Source organism: Urocampus carinirostris, chromosome 14, assembly GCF_059441175.1.
Source record: "Urocampus carinirostris isolate Australia breed hairy pipefish chromosome 14, RoL_Ucar_1.0, whole genome shotgun sequence".
In the NCBI taxonomy this organism is placed as follows: Eukaryota; Metazoa; Chordata; class Actinopteri; order Syngnathiformes; family Syngnathidae; genus Urocampus; species Urocampus carinirostris.
The window spans coordinates 25,120,746-25,138,351 of record NC_142362.1 but is presented as its reverse complement, the minus strand read 5'-3'; the positions used below and the strand labels follow the sequence as shown (position 1 = coordinate 25,138,351).

The window sequence follows — 17,606 nt, the reverse complement described above, 5'->3', positions numbered from 1 at the left end:
AAAAACCCAAATATTTTCTAAGAATCAACATGTGAAACATTCCTGAAAAAAACAAATATATCAAGCATTTTATATTTTGCTAGCAAACAAAAAGTTGAAAAGTAGGTGTTGCAACTACAGGTATTGGCCATCTTTGAGTTAATACTTTTACAACCTTCTTTTGCTGCAATCACTGCCACAGATCTTTATGTGTTTTGCACATCTTTAAACAGAAATGTTTGCCCATTCTTACTGACAAAACATCTCAAGTTCCTTAAGGTTTTATAGTGATCCACAGTATTTTCTGATCTTTCCACAAATGCTCCTTAGGTTTAAGGTCTGGACTCAGGCTTGGCCATTCTAACACCTTTATATTGTTAGTTTTAAAGCATCCCATTATATATTTTGATTTCTGTTTAGGGTTGTTGCCTCGTTTGAAGGTGAACCTGCACCTTATTCTCAGGTCTCGTGCAGACTCGAACAGAGACAGCTTCCCCCAAGGGCCATCACTATCCTATAGGAGCACACACAATTGTGAAAACATATCTTGTGACTTTTTTATTTTTTTATTTTTTTATTGCAGCTACTAAATGAAACTGAGATATATAATATTGCATGAGACTGTGAAAATATATACCTCTTTTTTGTTGTTGTTGTTGTTGCTGCTAAATGTCATTCCACTTATCTTCATTGCACCATTGTCACGATGCACTATACTTTTATTTTGCATTATTATTATTATAACTTGGGCCAGCACTACGTAGTAAATATTTTGGGCCTATCTATCCTGTTATTGCCTTTTCTGTTTGTTTTTTGTCCTTTATGTCAATTTTTCATACATTGTTTCACTACCTTGATATCAATGACAATAAGGTGAATTCAATAAGATTTTCTCCCAGAATCGCCTTGTATTCGGCTCCATCCAATATCCCATCAACCAGTCCATGCTCAAAAAAGCAACCCCAGAGCATGATAGTGCCACCACCATGTTTGACAGTGGTCAGTGTTTTCCGGGGGATGCGCAATGTTACTCTTATGCCAAACATAGAGCTTTAAATTTGGCCCAAAAAGTTCTGTTTCAATGTGGCAAAATGCCAAAAAGTTCTTGTTGGGCCAATACTTTCGTCTTTCACTGTGTGTCTGCTTACCAAGAAGTAAATGAAGAAGAGCTGTGTTCCCCTACTGTTATTTTGTCAGCAGTGCCAATCTTTTTCAGAAAATTATTTTCAATGCTCCAAGGTATTCTCAGTTCTCCACCCTCTTCTTCTCTCCAGGTTGTTTCAGCGACGCCGAGGCCGACACAGCTTTCAAAATGGCTGACAACAAGGAGTCTATTTCTTATCGTCGCTCTGTCTCGCTTACGCCTAAAGTCACCACCCAGTTCAACCAGTTTCTGCCCACTAAGGACAAGGCCACAGGCTATGTTCCTGCTCCTCTGAGGAAGAAACGGGCTGAGCGCAACGATGACAACCGCCGCAGTTGGGCTAATCCTGTTCATATGGACGAGGACGAAGTACCGATCACCAGGTACTGTACTGATCCAGTTGCTGTTTTATTGACTGTTTTCATATTTGGAATAAGAATCAAAATAATGAACTGTCCACTTGAGCAATCCCCTTTGCAGGTGTCCAGAAAACAGAAACTGGTTGAATAGACTTAACAAGTATATATATTAAAGGTATATTGTCTAGCATGTAAAATAATTGGTTGTATAATTATAAGTTGGTAGGAAATCAGAGATTGAATCCAAACACAGTGCATGACTTTGGAATTTGACCTTATAGCTCTTTTGTTTTGTTGTTTTAAATGCTGCTGATGTTTGTGTGTGGTCCACTGCCCTATGTTTGTACCGGTGTTGTGTTTCCTTCCCATTTCCTGGAACAGCGCCCTCAGTGACGCCAGGACGCCCTTTGACAAAAGTCCAATACCCCCCAGTGCTCATCAACAGTGGGCCTTTGATTACCAAAGCGGCAGCGACTCAGACTCAGACCGCCCGGACCCTGATGTCGTTACGGATGACCTTGCCAGCCGGCGCTTCCACACTCCCTTGCCGGCACCCCCTGCCAACTTCTCCATACCCGTCAGCATGCCGGGTTTGGCTAGGGCGGCCACGAGGCCAAGGGCATCTGTGAGCCCTTATGTTGCTCGCAGGTCAGAAAGAGCCAAAGTTTGATTGCGTTGTGGCGAGAGCACAAACCCATGCCAGGGGTCGGGAACCTTTTTGACTCAAAAGAGCCTAGAAAGCAAAATATTTTGATTTTTTTGAAAGGGGGAGGGAAACACCAAATATTGTATGAAAAAAATCAACACAACTGGCAAACCAGACAAAATCTAATTCTTCAGCACGTTTTATTTTACTGTTTGATGTTTGATTAAATAAATCAAATCTACTGTATGAAACAATAATCATACCAGAGCCTGTGCCGCCAATTGATTACATTTACCACTTAAAATTTGTCTCCCCCTCCAAATCAATGAGCGTTTGCTATGAGCGTAGGCTGGTTTTCAAAGTTAGCAGTCCACAGTCAAGATCAAAGGATTAATCCTTTTCCTATCGAGACCTTGATGTAAACCTCAATGATGAATCAGATCCTTGCTGGATTCCTGGCCTGTGTAGCCTGCCACTTAAGTCACAGAGATTTACAATTGTCCAAGGAATCGAGGAATTTTCCCAGGAGGAAAAAAAACCTGACTAAAACTCTTCTAGATCACGTTCTTAAATAAGCTTGCATATGCATTACTGTAAACTGTAGCGGGGACTCTGCCCCATACAGTATATCCTGGACTAAACCAAGCACCTAATGCATTGCTTTGGGTTTGCAAGTACTATAAATGAAACGATACTGAAAAGAGTATCCTTATTCTATATCCAAGTCGGATGTATTCGTGAGCCATGCGTTTCTGACCCCTGCTTTCTGCGTTGTTTGTCATAACATCAGCCTACATTGTTGGATGAGCTCTTGCTAACAGCATTGTTTCCTGGGCTCAGTTGAGTTTGAGTGGCACAACTTCTTTTGCCCTGATTATTTTTGTACGCTTTTGACTGAAACTTGGTTTGAAGATTGCGTTGAGCTGTTGAGGATCATCCCAGCCTTGCGCTTTTTTTTTGGTGTGCCGTGATTAACTAACAAAGAGACAACTCTCACCACGTGATTGCGCCATCTCTCTCGAAGCAGTGTTGATGACGAGGAACGAAAGGCAGAGCGCCGCCCTCCGGTGTCCACCAACAGCATTTTCAGTGACCCCTACACTGACTCCGAGGATGAGGACGACGAAGTCGGTCATGCCGACCCCGTGCAAGACGACCTCTACGCTCGCAAAGTTGGTGCCAAAGTCCAAGTGACGGGCGATTCATCCTACCACAAGTTCTTACCAAAGTTGTGGAAGATGGATGAGGAAAGTCAGGTCCAGAAGATCAAGCAGGACTCTCAGAGAAGATCGTGGTACAAGAAGATGCAAGGGTTCAGGTGTGTGAGGAAGACAGGAGTGCACACGGACATGGGGCCTCAATTATTAAAATCAGTTAAAAGCTAAGTTAAGGATATGTCACACTTTTGTTTGTTTAACTAAAATGTGGTAAGAGTGAAACCTTTAATCCTCCAGTTAGCCTCTGGTCAAAATGACACAAGTGTGTTGTTCAAAACTCAGAAAAATCTCGAGGAAAACAGGAGGGTTAACAGCTTCAAATCAGTATTAATTCCAAATTGTTTTATGGTTACTCAATAAGCTAGGCCATCTGTTTTTGGGACCCATTTTTTACCACAAAAAGCATTTTAATAAACGAGGCCTCAACCAGCAGAAACTTAAGACACGTCATTTGATACACCAACAAAATATGATGGAATCTTATACAAGAGTTGCATTAACACTTCTGCCTTAAATGTACTTAAAATGTAAATTTTCAAAAACAACAGTCAGCTTCAGAGCCTCTTTGAACACTGTCGGTAACCAAAACAGCAGCATCTCTCCCGACACATTTGAAAGTTATTTTGAGTATTTTTATTTTTCTAGGATGAAAATATTTCTGAAAATGAGAAGTAATATGCTAAATCTAAGTAGTAAAATAATTTTGCTTTTCTAGTTATGATTTTTCTTGTTTATCTGATAAAAAACTTACAAAAGTAAGAAAGAATATACTTCAAGAGACATTGTGTAATATTTGACCACTAGATGGTGCTGTATTGTGTTGTGCAATCAAAAACTAGTGCAACATAAAAGAAGATTACGATTTATGGAGACTCAAAGTGACATAACTACATCATTTTTTGTCTTTTTTTTGGAGGGGGGCAGCCGTTTTCGAGGTTTTTCATTTTGGGAGGTCACCGCAAGATGGTTCACAATCTTGTCAGCTCCCTCTTGGTGAACCTCACATTATATAAAATAAATACAAATTAGGACAGGAAGAGAATTTAGAGTCTGACAGCCTAATGAAAGAAGCTGTCCATGAGCCTGCTCGTTCTGACTCTGAGACTCTGCCGTCAATTTATGATGCAACTTTTATGTTGGATGTATTTTAATTTTGCTGGTGTACCCAAAGAAATGTCCTGTTTCATCTGCCTGCTGAACTTTGCTTTTCTTTCAAGCATGTCATTTCCCTGGACCAATATGCATGAATCTTTACATTTCCTCTTGATTTTTTTCCCTCCACTAATGATCTTTCATTTCTCCTTGTCACTGTCCCTCCTCTTCCCCCTTCCCTGTCTCTCCTTCCAATCTCGGCCCCAGCCATGAGAATTCCGGCCCCTCTTCAGACGATTCCGAGCCTGACGTCGCTACTCCACTTCCTTCACCTAGCCCTCGCCCCTCCATGAATCATAGCGCCCTCACTGTAGAGAAAAGGTCCATACAGTTGCACCATGCCACCATATTCCAGACTGGAATATAATTTCATGTTCACTTTTACCAAAATTGTTATTTGGAACTAGAAAAGCTAAAAAAGACTAAATATTCAATATGGGGTATTTTTTGAGGATGTTTTATTCCTTACCTCAAAAAAATCAGCAACAATTGATAATTTATTATCCATTTACTGAATATATTGTAACTGATTAGTTTACTGGTCCGAATTCATGTAAATTTTACATGATGTAATCCAAACTAGCTGCAAAAAAATCATGAAAAATGGGTACGTTCAAAGTGTAGTAGAGACTCAAAATAAGGGGAAACGTCATCAATAGATTTTGAACTTGCAAGGACAGGGAGAGAAGCCTTCAGATCAGAAAGTCAAACCTGTTCTAAAGGCCCTCCCGTGAGCCCTTTATTTTTATTATATCTCTTAGGTTACAAAGGAAGCCTTCAAGGGTGAAAAAAAGCACGATTGTCCAATAGCCAGGTTAGTCCGATCGCAACAATGATGTAATAACGAAAAACAGTGCTCAAAAAAAGTCACACAAAAAAAAACCACAAAAACTGGAATCCTATGAAATTTCCTTTGCAGGGGTCCAAAATTAAAAACAGAATCAACTTATCAAAATGAAATATTTTGCTCATCTTAGCGTTTGTCCTATTTTGACTGTATTATTCAATGTTTTTAAAATTAAAGCTTTATGTAGGATTAATTTATGTTTCATATTTTTACTATATTATTTCTTTTAGTCAGCTAATTTTGGTCTTTATGGAGTATTTCTATCAAATGTTTGAACTCGTTTTTTTTTTTGATAATTGAAAAAACACAATGAGAAAACAATTTGCGGTAGTAGATGGTAGATAATTTTGGTTAATTTAATATCATTTTTTTAATATATTTTTATTATTATGTTTTACTTTACAAATAATTTTAAAATTTATATTTACTGAAGAAAAAATTATATCTACGGTACACTAATAATTAATTGTTTTACTAGCAGATCATTTTCTTATTTTAATGATCTCATTAGCTGCACCGCTTATCCTCAGTAGGGTCGCTGGGGTGCTGGAGCCCATCCCAGCAATCATCTGGCAGTGGGCAGGGGACACCCTGAACTGGTTGCCAGCCAATTGCAGGGTACACAGGGACAGACAACTCGCTCGCTCATTCACACCTAGGACAATTTGGACCAGCCAATCCACCTGAAATGCATGCCTTTGGACATTAGTCTATTTTAAAGATAATTTATTTTATTTTTTACTTTATTTTCAGAATTATTTGATGTATTGATGATGTATTTAAGAATTATTTGTAATAGGAAATAATAATTAAAATGTGCTAAATTCGCCAATGGAAAAAGAAAAAAGTAAACTAAAATAAGAAACAAATACCTCTAAGGAGCACAAATATATTTCTTTGGAAAAAGAAAATGTCACCTAAAAATATAGACTGTACTCAACTTTAATTTTATTTATTTGGACTTTTTGTAAACAATCTCAATGTTCAGTTCTCATGCATGCACTCATCAGCTTTCTGTCCTTTTCTCCTCTACCTCTTCTACCTTCTGCAGTCCTCCTGTGCATGCTCACAATCCACCTTACCCACCCAAGACTACCCTATTCGAGACCCCACCACCTCTCTTTGCCCCAATGGACCCAACCTCTGGTCCGAGACTGGTGAAAGGTCAGCGGTGGCCCCTTTTAGGGCGCCAAGACCCCCAGGAGTACTTGGATCCTATTGATTATGAAAGCATCATCCCCGATTTGGAGAACGACGACATGTTTGCCCGCCGGACCCTGGCCTTCCAGTCCAACAGTGAGCTGGCCTTTGTGAAAACCCCACTCTTTGCAAAACGTTGCCTTTGCACATCCAAGGAGCAGATCAATATCGTGACGCAGATTCACAAAGAGGAGGAGGAGGAATTCCCCGACATCCAAGAGGATGACTTGGTCCAACGTAAGGAGAAAAGCCAGCAGCAACAGCGTCCCTTATCAGGGGCACCTGACAACTTCTCCCCAATGGCCATCCCTGAACCCTGGGACCTCCCCCCGGAATTGAAGACCCGGCTCCTGTGCGCGCCATGTCCACTTACCCAAGAGTTGATGGAAAATAAGTCCAGCAGTGTCCGAAATGAGCCGTGTCCCGAAACGGACGACATGCTGGTCCGAAAATTTACGGCCCAGAAAGGACACGTGTCAGCCAATCAGACGAGCCCCTCTGTCCCTACCTCCTGTAGCGAGGATGACCTTCAGAGGTGGCAGTCCATCAGGGAAGCTAGTAAGCTGAGACACAAAAAGAAGCTCATGGTGGAGATGCTAACCGCTCTCAAGTCATAGGAGCGCTTTATTATGTATTTTACTCAACTAAGTAGGGATTTGGTTTGTTTGGTGTTTTTGCAACAGGACTAGTAGGGATTTCTTTCTGTTTTAAAGTTTTTTTTTTGTTTGGATCAAAGGGGTTTCATACGCTTACCTATTTTGAATTGCTAATTCAAGCAATAACAATAGTACAGTACTGCATGTAATTATGGTCATGGATGTTTTTATAAGTGTGTTTTGAGAACAAATATTAAGAACAAACCTTTCCTCAAATGGTGGCTCTCTCTTAGGGGCCGGTCACACAGCCGTTTGCGGCTAAATCACGGCTAAAATTTTGCGGGGTTTTTTTTGCCCGTGGTTGCCCGCGATGGAAAATGCGCAAAATTGGCCAACCCGCTGTTCATCGGTGGTATGCCCGCAAAACAGACGCCGGCGACTGTTCCGCTTCCTCATCGCGTCATTTCCGCGTCATTTTCTCGTGTGGACCACGGGTATAAAAGCTCCCGAGCCGGTGTTGTGCCCAAATCCGACTCCTACCCATGTGTAACCACGCCCTGGCCGCGGCCAGAGCACGTCGTTCCGCGTCATTTCCGCGTCATTACCTCGTGTGCCGCCCGCGGTTAACACGTGCTCAAAGTTTTGAGCAGCTCAAAACTTTTTCGCGCGGCCAACCGCGTGTGAATTTCCGACCGCGAGTAAAGCACTGCTGTATCTCGTCTATATGGCGGTCTCAAAGTGTCTAACAGCGCCCAACAGCGTCTGCTTCACGGCCAGAAATTTCTGGCCGTGGTTCAGCCTCGATACGCCCGTGAAAGGCTGTGTACCCGCGCTCTAAAGAATTGAGCAGCGCAAAACTTTTTCGCGCTGCCACCCGCGCGCGAATTTCCGACCGCGTTTTAAGCACTGCTGTATCTCGTCTGTATAGCGATCTCAAAGCGTCCAATAGCGTCCGCCTCACAGGCAGAAATTTCTGGCCGTGATTCAGCCGCAAACGGCTGTGTGACCGGCCCCTTATATGTGTGCTGTTTAAAAGGTCAATCATACTTACTCTCACATATAATATCATTCTACTACACATGCACAGCTATACTCTCATACAGACACAGTCATACCCATGCACTAACACTACCATATGCTCTCACACACACTACTATGGTCCACCACACATAACTATACTCTCACACACGTTACTATACTCTCATACACACTATACTCTCACACAAACACTACTATGTAATGATCACCTCACTTCTCAGTGTTATATCCCCTTGGTTACTTCTGGTAACAAAGGTGATCCACATTGATCTGTGTGTACAGATTAAGGTCAAACTAGAGTTGCTCGCAGTATAGTAGTATATATGAGAGGGTACAGTTGTATATGTGAGAGAGTATAATATTGTGTGTAAGAGAGTATAAAGGTATGTATGAGAGAGAATTGTATCGTTTGTTTGAGAGTATAGTAGTTTGTATAGTTTGTATGAATGTGTGAGAGAGTATAGTAGTGGCAGCACGGCGGCGCAGTGGTTAGCGCTTGTGCGGCACAGTTCATGTCATGGGAACCTGTCGTGGGTTCAAATCCAGCTCAAGACTTCCTGTGCAGAGTTTGTATGTTCTGCCCGTGCTTGCGTGGGTTTCCTCCGGGCACTCCGGTTTCCTCCCACATTCCAAAAACATGCATTTCAGGTGAATTGGCCGGTCCAAATTGTCCCTAGGTGTGAATGAGCGAGTGAGTTGTCTGTCCCCGTGTGCCCTGCGATTGGCTGGCAACCAGTTCAGGGTGTCCCCTGCCCACTGCCCGGAGATGGCTGGGATGGGCTCCAGCCCCCCCCGCGACCCTAATGAGGATAAGCGGTACGGCTAATGAGATGAGATGAGTATAGTAGTGTGACTGAGAGTAGTTTATTATGTATGAGGAAGTATAGTAGTTTTTGTGAATGGCTATGACTGTGTACCTGAGTATAGGTGTGCATGTGTGAGAGTATGTTAATGTGAGAGCAAGTCTGATTTACTTCTCAAATGGCCTCTCATATACTGTATAACGTTTCTATTGCGGGTTGTCCTCTGTCATGTGGCATCTGTTATGCAGAGAGAGGAATAATCACTTTCAAACAAATTTCAAGTGGGCATGACCAGTAGGTCTGATTAATACACTATAATGTACCAAACATTTTTCTGTCAAATTTTGTAAATAGTAACACGTTTTGGGTCAAGAGTAAAGCAATCCAAATCGTGGTGACGCATTGCTGCATTTAGGTAGAGACTACTACTTACTACTGGGTAGGGCTTTGGTTTTAGTATTTCTATAATAATAATTCACAACACACGCACCCCACTGGTGATCACTATTTCTTAGTGTGCGGTCTTCTGAATTTCCTCAGAGTCCGAATCAATTAATGTATTTATTTTTAATGTAGCTAAAAGCAGCTAAAATACTAGCCCGCACCGTGCCTCGCAGTTTATCTTGTGCATCCACCAACCTTTCACAGTCACGCACAAAAAAGGCACGACCACCCAACACACACCCACACAACCTGCCCTCATGATAGGATTTGCTGTGTGCTGTCTGCTACAGCAATTCACAATACGCTGATATAAATGACAACAAACACAAGTCAATTCAAAATCTGCGAAGCAGTTAACCAGCGATAATCGAGGAGGGAAGTACTAAGGGGTCGTATTGTTAAAAATATGCTTCTAATAGACAACTCTCTGCAATGCATTAAATTTATCTGGCCACTGTGTGAGGAAATGCCTAGATCAAATTTTTGGTGTGTTTTGTTTTCAGGTTGTAGAAATGAAATGTAAGTAAAAGATATAAATAAAAGATACTGGTACACCAAATACTGAACATACTTTCAGTGGTGTGATATGCAAGTCATGAAACTCACTCATCCCTCCAAAGTGTCGTGATTGGTCGCGGAAGCCTTCATAAATTCCTCATAACACCGTCGGAGGTTAGAACTTGCGTTGTAACCGCATCATCATTCTCCACTTACACAAAGCAGCCTTTAAAGCCCACTTCGTAGGTGTTCACTACTTCCCTGTGTCTTTTTTTTCTAAGTTTCAGAAAGTCTTGTAAAAGTGTGATTGTCATGTGCATACAAACACACACACACACACCTCGGCATCAACCACTTGAGGATGCTCACAAGTGGAATGCATCGCATCCTATGTGACCTTAGTGACACCCTGTCTGTCACTGTCCTGTTTTTTCCCTTTTGGTTTCTTAGACAACGGCAAGCATCAGACAGTTTCGAGGGGTAAGTTGACACGAGCTGCCAGGAATGCTCGTTTCACGCTTTTCTGGCTGCCGCAGATAAATGCTTCACTTGACTAGTGTGGCGGCCGTGGAGGGTTACGCGAGCATTTTAACAAAAAGTTCCCAGACAATCTATTGTTGAGAGATTGAGCTATTGTGACGGGGCACGGGTCTAAGCGCTCCAATTCTTCGCACATTAATGCTGGACTGTTTTGGTTTGGTTTGGCTCAGGTGAGTTTGTGTGGCTGTGTACAGTGTTTTCCTTTAATGCTTTTTATGCAAGTGTGGGCTTGGTCTGTTCACTAACCAGCTGAGCTTATTGCGCTCCCGAGTGGTCATCTCTTGCCAGTGTGCACTCTATCGTGTGGACAGAGGACATGTTGATGACTGGAATTCTGGAATGCAACCTGTCATATTGTTATGTTTCCATAGAATTACAGTATATTTAATTCATAACAACAAAATGATTGACAATGTACCATTTTTGTTTAAACAATATAAGGCGCACCCCCAAAATTTATATTTATATATATATATAAAATTATATTTTTATATATGAGGTGCACCAGGCGACTGTTGTGCTAAAATAAATGAGTAGCATAATTGTGCAATGATTGTTCAGTCGAAAAATATTGAAATATATCACTGATTACAATTTGATGCAACTGGAATCGAACCTTGATCGCAGCGGGGAGAGCACAAGATCCTATCCATATCCTTAGACTACTAGGGATACAGAAGATACATGAAAAGGCCTTCGATTTTGCAGACATGAAGATCTCTCACCTTTAGCAGAAATTTACCGTTTTGAAGTTGAAAAGGGTGACCTACATGAATTGTATATATCCAGGGAGAAAATGTTTTGATGTGGGGAGAGTGGTACTGTTAGTTCTCCCAGAATGAGTTCCATTGAATTGAAAATAGTGTACTTTCTGCGGGCATCATTACTGTATTTATTTGTGTGCAAAGCACATTAGATTTTATTTCATTTCCACACTATTTTTATTCACAATACTCAAGACAAACATTAGAGAATGGAAATGACAGTAAGTTGACCTGAAAGATGTAAATAAACTCAAACATTAAGTTGGTATCATGTTCATAGCTGTAAATAAATGATTTTAATCATGGCCACATTTATTCCATTTGTCACTTTCATTGCTTAGTTTGAACTAAGGAAAAGTCTAACAAAATTCAATACCCACCTTTTTCAGCCCGGCTTATTATCATGCCTGGTTTACGTCATCAACACACTATTTTTAGTCACTATATCGCGCTGTTGATGTTATTATTGTGCTGGGCCGCAAGGATATTGTTAGACATTAAACCAGCCCATGGCACAGAAAAGGGTGGTGACCACTGAAATACAGTATTTTATTGCATACTCGCAAAATGCACGAAATTCTGAAGTGAGAAGTTATTTGGTCATCTTTAAAGATATAAACGCATGGCCACAAAATGTTTGTCACTTACAATGCTTGGATTAAAAAGTGAAACAAAATTTTATGCTGATTTTAAATCAATTTCTGTTTTATCATTGCTCTAACATAGAATTTGTGTACATCATCCCTCGTAGCCTGGTTGATAAGATTTGGCACTCTTACCATTGCTATCTGGGTTTGATTCCCATCAGCGCTAAACGTTGACTGCATTTACATTTTTTTCATACACAAAGCGCGCCAAATCACAGGACGGACTTTCATGTTTATGGCCAAATTCGGGTTCGTCTTATAGTCCAAAAAATACGGTAGTCAATGGGAATATAATATTTGACAAAGCATTCCATTCTAACAGGAGTTTTTTTCTGGGTTTTGATTCTAATTTATTTTCCTATGTCATGTTTTCTCAGGAGCAAATCAACAAACGACATCACTGAGGATCCCGTGCTGGTCAGACGTCACTCTCAATATGAAGCTCTTGAGAAATATCGAGAGAAAGTCAAGCAGAGTGATGATAAGTGGCAGGACGTGAGTGTGATATCCTCTCCAAAACACATAATCATTCACCCATTATATTGTCGTTATATAAATAAGACCTGAAATGGAGGGCCTATTTTAGGAATTTCCTGTCGATAATCAAAAGATCCCACATGCTCACCCACAGGGCTTACAAATTCAATTTGATTCCACAAATAAGTACAGCTTAGAGTAAAAAATACAAATGTTGTGTCTGATAAGTGACTCATAGTCATAAGGTCCAAGTGTACTTGTATTGGTATTAGTTGTTTTAGTGCCTGAATGCTGGTCAAACATAAATAAGTAAATGAACATGTGAACACGGCTTGTAAATGTTTGCATTTTAATGTTGTTTTTGCAAGGATTGAAAAGTTCTTGAATATTGGGGTCAAGTTCTTATAAATGCTTAAAGTTGTTGCCATGTTTCACAAGTCTGCTTAAAAATGACGCCATGACTGCTGTCTGTTGGCTTTGATTTGCCATTGCATGTCTTCCCTTGTGATTAACAACGGCTGGCATTAATTTGTACGGCATTGTCCTAATAAACGTCATCTCCCCCTACAGGAAAGTGCATGCTATACCTAGACAGGGCACTATGAAATGTGTATTAGTGCAAGGATTTCGTATCAATTACGAACATTTATTATGAACCCGGCAAAAAATTAAGGTCATGTAACGAGAAGGACTGCTTACTGAAAACGTAAGCTACATATTAACATAATTTTACCCAACACATATTTGGGGAGAGATTTGTCCTAAACACAATACCAACATGTTGTTTAGATCCACAAATATATTCGTGATTTACTCAAGATCTAAAAATCATGTCTTGATAAATGCAAATGCAACATCAAAAATCGCATATGTAACTCGCAGATATATTTGTGGCTCTAGTCTGCAAAATACAGGATTCCCACCAGATCTCTTCTTCTGATAGTACTGGAGAAATTGAAAACATGGTTTTGATTATCATTAATAAGTGCTTGAATTTTGGCAAAAAAATGTGTGCCAACCTTGCATGTACATTGCACAGTGATTGGTGCACAGTGAAATAATGAAGCCTTTTGCAGCATATAGGTCAATCGACCCCCATCCCCTAATCTACAGGGGTGTTGAGCAGAGAGGGTGGAGCTTAAAACACACAAATAAAACTTTGTTCACTCGTGTAAAAATCAAAGCCTGTAAAAGTCTATTTTTCCAGGACCTGAGCAAATGGAAGAACAGACGTAAGAGCGTCAACTCTGACATTGTTAAAAAGAAAGAAGAGAGGGAGAAGATCGAGCAGATCACGTACAGCGGCAGCACCAGAAGGCCCAGGACCTTCAAGGAGATGCAAGATGACAGGTAGGGTTCCCTGCCCACAATGTTATGTACCTTAAATTCCGGACCACAAGCTACTACTGTTTGGCTACATTTAAAACACTGCGGCTTTAAATCCGGCTTTTTTATTTATTTTGTGTGAAGGCACAGAGTAAAATGGTGATGTCTTTTCCACAAATCAAGGGTTTTAAAAACAAAACAGTGCTGTGACTTCTGGAAACATTTAAAAAACCTTTTACTGGAGAACTAAGTCAATGTTCTGTCAGGGCGGACCAGAACAGAGTAGGAGACCCCAGAACGTTCGTTACAAGTCTTTTATTTGGGGAAGCGTACAGGGTTAGCGGGAGACGCGATGACCGTCGAACGTCAGCAGCAACGCCGTGAAGACAACTTCGGAACACGTAGCCAATCGTAGCGTGGGACGGAAGCAGGTCGAGTTTACCGGGACTGGAGAGAAGATCGTAGCGTGGGACGGAAGCAGGTCGGATCTGAGGCAGGCAGGCAGAATCAGGTAAACAAGAAGGCACAGGTAAACGGGAGAGTCATACGGGGTACAGAAGTAATCCTCCGACGAAGAGGTCTCCGCGTAGTGTGCTTAAAAAGGGAACATAAACCAATCAGGAAGCGCATTCCAGCGCGCCAGATGATTACCCCAGGTGGCTCCACTTGGGTAATCATGACAGAACCCCCCCCTCAAGGGACGGCTCCAGAAGTCCCCCAGGAAAAAAAAAATAAACCCAAGACACGTCACCGGGAAACACAGGTAAATCAGGAGAGTCAACTCAGGACAGGCAGAATCAGAACCGGCAAGACAGGAGAGTCGACTCAGAACCGGCAAACAGGACAGGCAGAATCAGAACCGGCAAGACAGGAGAGTCGACTCAGAACCGGCAAACAGGACAGGCAGAATCAGAACCGGCAAGACAGGAGAGTCGACTTAGAACCGGCAAACAGGACAGGCAGAATCAGGAGAGTCGGAATCAGGACTGGCAGGCAGCGGAGTCGGTCTGGCAGGCAGCGGAGTCGGAGTGGCAGACCGGAAAGTCGAAGTCGGACTGGCAGGCAGCGGAGTCGAAGTCGGACTGGCAGGCAGCGGAGTCGAAGTCGGACTGGCAGGCAGCGGAGTCGGAGTCGGACTGGCAGGCCACGGAGAGTCGAACAGGCAGGCCGCGGAGAGTCGAACAGGCAGGCATGGGAGTCATTGCGCAGTCATAAGGCCGAAGGTGCCTTAGCCAATTTCGCCACGTCGGAAATGACTTGCCGAACTGCACATTCTAAAGGGGAATTGGGCTGCTGGTTCTGGCTTTCACAGTCGTCAGGGGGCAGATGTACGAACGCGGGGTCCATTCTGGTCGGAGGATTCTGTCAGGGCGGACCAGAACAGAGCAGGAGACCCCAGAACGTTTGTTACAAGTCTTTTATTTGGGGAAGCGTACAGGGTTAGCGGGAGACGCGATGACCGTCGAACGTCAGCAGCAACGCCGTGAAGACAACTTCGGAACACGTAGCCAATCGTAGCGTGGGACGGAAGCAGGTCGTGTTTACCGGGACTGGAGAGAAGATCGTAGCGTGGGACGGAAGCAGGGCGGATCGGGGGCAGGCAGGCAGAATCAGGTAAACAAGAAGGCACAAGTAAACGGGAGAGTCATACGGGGTACAGAAGTAATCCTCCGACGAAGAGGTCTCCACGTAGCGTGCTTAAAAAGGGAACATAAACCAATCAGGAAGCGCATTCCAGCGCGCCAGATGATTACCCCAGGTGGCTCCACTTGGGTAATCATGACATGTTCTTGCCAACATTATCTATATAATACATAACATGAGCAAAATGGGAGGTTTGCCAGTAGTTCCATCTTAATATTTACAACGTGCTCACGATATTTTAACTTTTTCAACCAAAAACCAAGTTTGAAAGCAGTTTCAGGTGGGCGGCAGAGAAGTCAATGCCAAATTCCATACACGATTGGTGCCAGTTGCCGTGCTAAAAATGCAGTGGAGGCCATACATTTCGCACCCAGGACTTCAGTAGTGCTACATCTGAATCATCCCAACCCTCATTACCTATGTTATGTCTATCAAACATGCTCTGCAGCTACTGCTGCGACACATAAAAAAGATCATTTATAACCTGATAAAATTGCACTATTATTTAGGAATAAATCCACATTTTACTGAGAAAAATCATTTTTATTTGTGCACAAACTCCGTCGTCCTTTTTATTTCTCAAGAAGATTTCAATTACTCTGTTGTACCGATTATCCATGTGTTTTGGTTCTATCAAGAAGTTCTATCCCCATCAAAGCTAAAGTCGAGTCAGTCCAGTCGTATTTCAGGCATACGTTTTACTCGATTTAGGGCTGAAAATGTCCATTCGACAGAAGCAGTTGTCCCGAGGATACTTTTCTTCACGTTTTCATTTTGATACTTCAGTTACCGCCCTTTAGGCAATCTTAAGTTTTCAAAACTGCTGACGTTTCCCTAGGTCAGCAAGAACGCCTTGGCCCTGCCAACTTGAAATCTAATTGGCTAAACCTACAGCTTTATAGACACTTATTCTATGCCTCTGGGCCTGGAGACTGATTGTAGATATATCCGATCCTGGTAAAGTGATAGCTGGAATGTGATTGGTTAGATTCTTAAATATTAAAGCACACAATTGAAATAAGTGAAAGCAATAAAAGGAAGCTAATAGACTATTTGGAATCATTTAAAAGTATTCATGGTCAAAATATCATTATCACCAATTTCTGATATAAATTAGACCAGCAGAGAAGTTCTTGCAGGCCTTGACGGCCCACCACTGTTACAATGTAAAAAAAAAGGGCGCGAATGAGTTCATTTCTATGAAAGCGTAAGCCAGCAGCTTAAAGTCCAGGGTGTCTTGTTTAAAGACAAAATTGAGTTTGGTTCTTAAAATTGAGTAGGCGGCTTTTAATGAAATGCGCTTTAGTCCAGAGTTTACGGTACCTCAAATGATACAAACTCAATCCCTGACTAACTTTTTGTGGATCATCAGGGAGCTCAGGCGAAACAGCAGTGTTGGCAGCCACATTGGGTTGGTCAGCGTCGATGATGATGCCGACGTGTTCGAAAAACCCAAACCACGGTCCAGGGACAGCATGAGCAGGAGCTACACCGTCGACACTCTTTACTACTCCTCTAACTCACCAGAGCCAATTCAGAAAGAGGACAAACCGCCTGATGTCCCGCTCAGGTCAAGGAAGCAGGAATCCGAGTTTGTAGATGTTCACGACGGGACAACTAGCCGCAGCTCCTTCTACAGACCCAAACCTTCCATTCAGGAGTCGTGGCTCAAGAGTTCAGTCTTTGAAAGCTCGGTCAAACCGGAGGCGATCACGCTACCACCGAAAACCTCGCAAAAAGTCCCTGACAGCCCAGCCAAGGAGCAGCCTCCGTCTACTGCTTCTATGTTCAAACCTCTGCTGGCTAGCAAACAGGTGGACAACGCTGCGGCCGTTTCTCGGATATCCGCCTCCCTGCCAAGAAACTACCAGAGAGCAGAAAGCATGAGGCTGTCGTCTGTCATCACACCGAGACCCTTCGGGACCCAGCCGACCCGCGTGGGATCACTTACCCGGGCCTCCACGGTGAGTCTAGAGCCCCACTATTGAGGACCAAAACTGTCAAAATGTAAACCATGGAAATATATTTTCCCTACATGTATACAGTCCATATCCCACTAGTGGGAGGTGGCTATAGTCAAGAACACATTCACATTTTTGACTCCTTCTGGGAGATTGATACAAAGGAGGGAATTCCCATCCCCCTCGCTCAACCCAACAGATGTGTTGCAACATCTCGTTGGGAGTCATTAAGTGACCAAATCACCCAATTCCAACCCCTAATGTCGAGCGCCAAGGAGGAAATGGGTACCAATGTTGTAAGTCTTAGGTATGACCCAGCCCAGG

The 17,606-nt window shown here is 42.5% G+C and overlaps 1 protein-coding gene across 8 annotated transcripts in view; it reads left to right on the top strand.

The window, feature by feature from the left end:
* The window catches only part of lmo7a (LIM domain 7a), a 112,888-nt gene that overhangs the window by 66,481 nt on the left and 28,801 nt on the right, over positions 1–17,606 (top strand). For 5 of the 8 annotated variants that reach the window (XM_088352310.1, XM_088352308.1, XM_088352311.1 and 2 more), the window contains exons 8-12: positions 1,254–1,506; positions 10,374–10,403; positions 12,252–12,369; positions 13,559–13,701; positions 16,694–17,285. In XM_088352310.1, coding sequence (XP_088208436.1) covers positions 1,254–1,506; positions 10,374–10,403; positions 12,252–12,369; positions 13,559–13,701; positions 16,694–17,285 — 1,136 coding nt within the window. Of the gene's footprint in view, positions 1–1,253; positions 1,507–1,863; positions 2,131–3,155; positions 3,447–4,704; positions 4,819–6,395; positions 7,427–10,373; positions 10,404–12,251; positions 12,370–13,558; positions 13,702–16,693; positions 17,286–17,606 lie in introns of those variants that run through there. The other 3 variants (XM_088352313.1, XM_088352309.1, XM_088352314.1) reach the window with 3 other exon arrangements.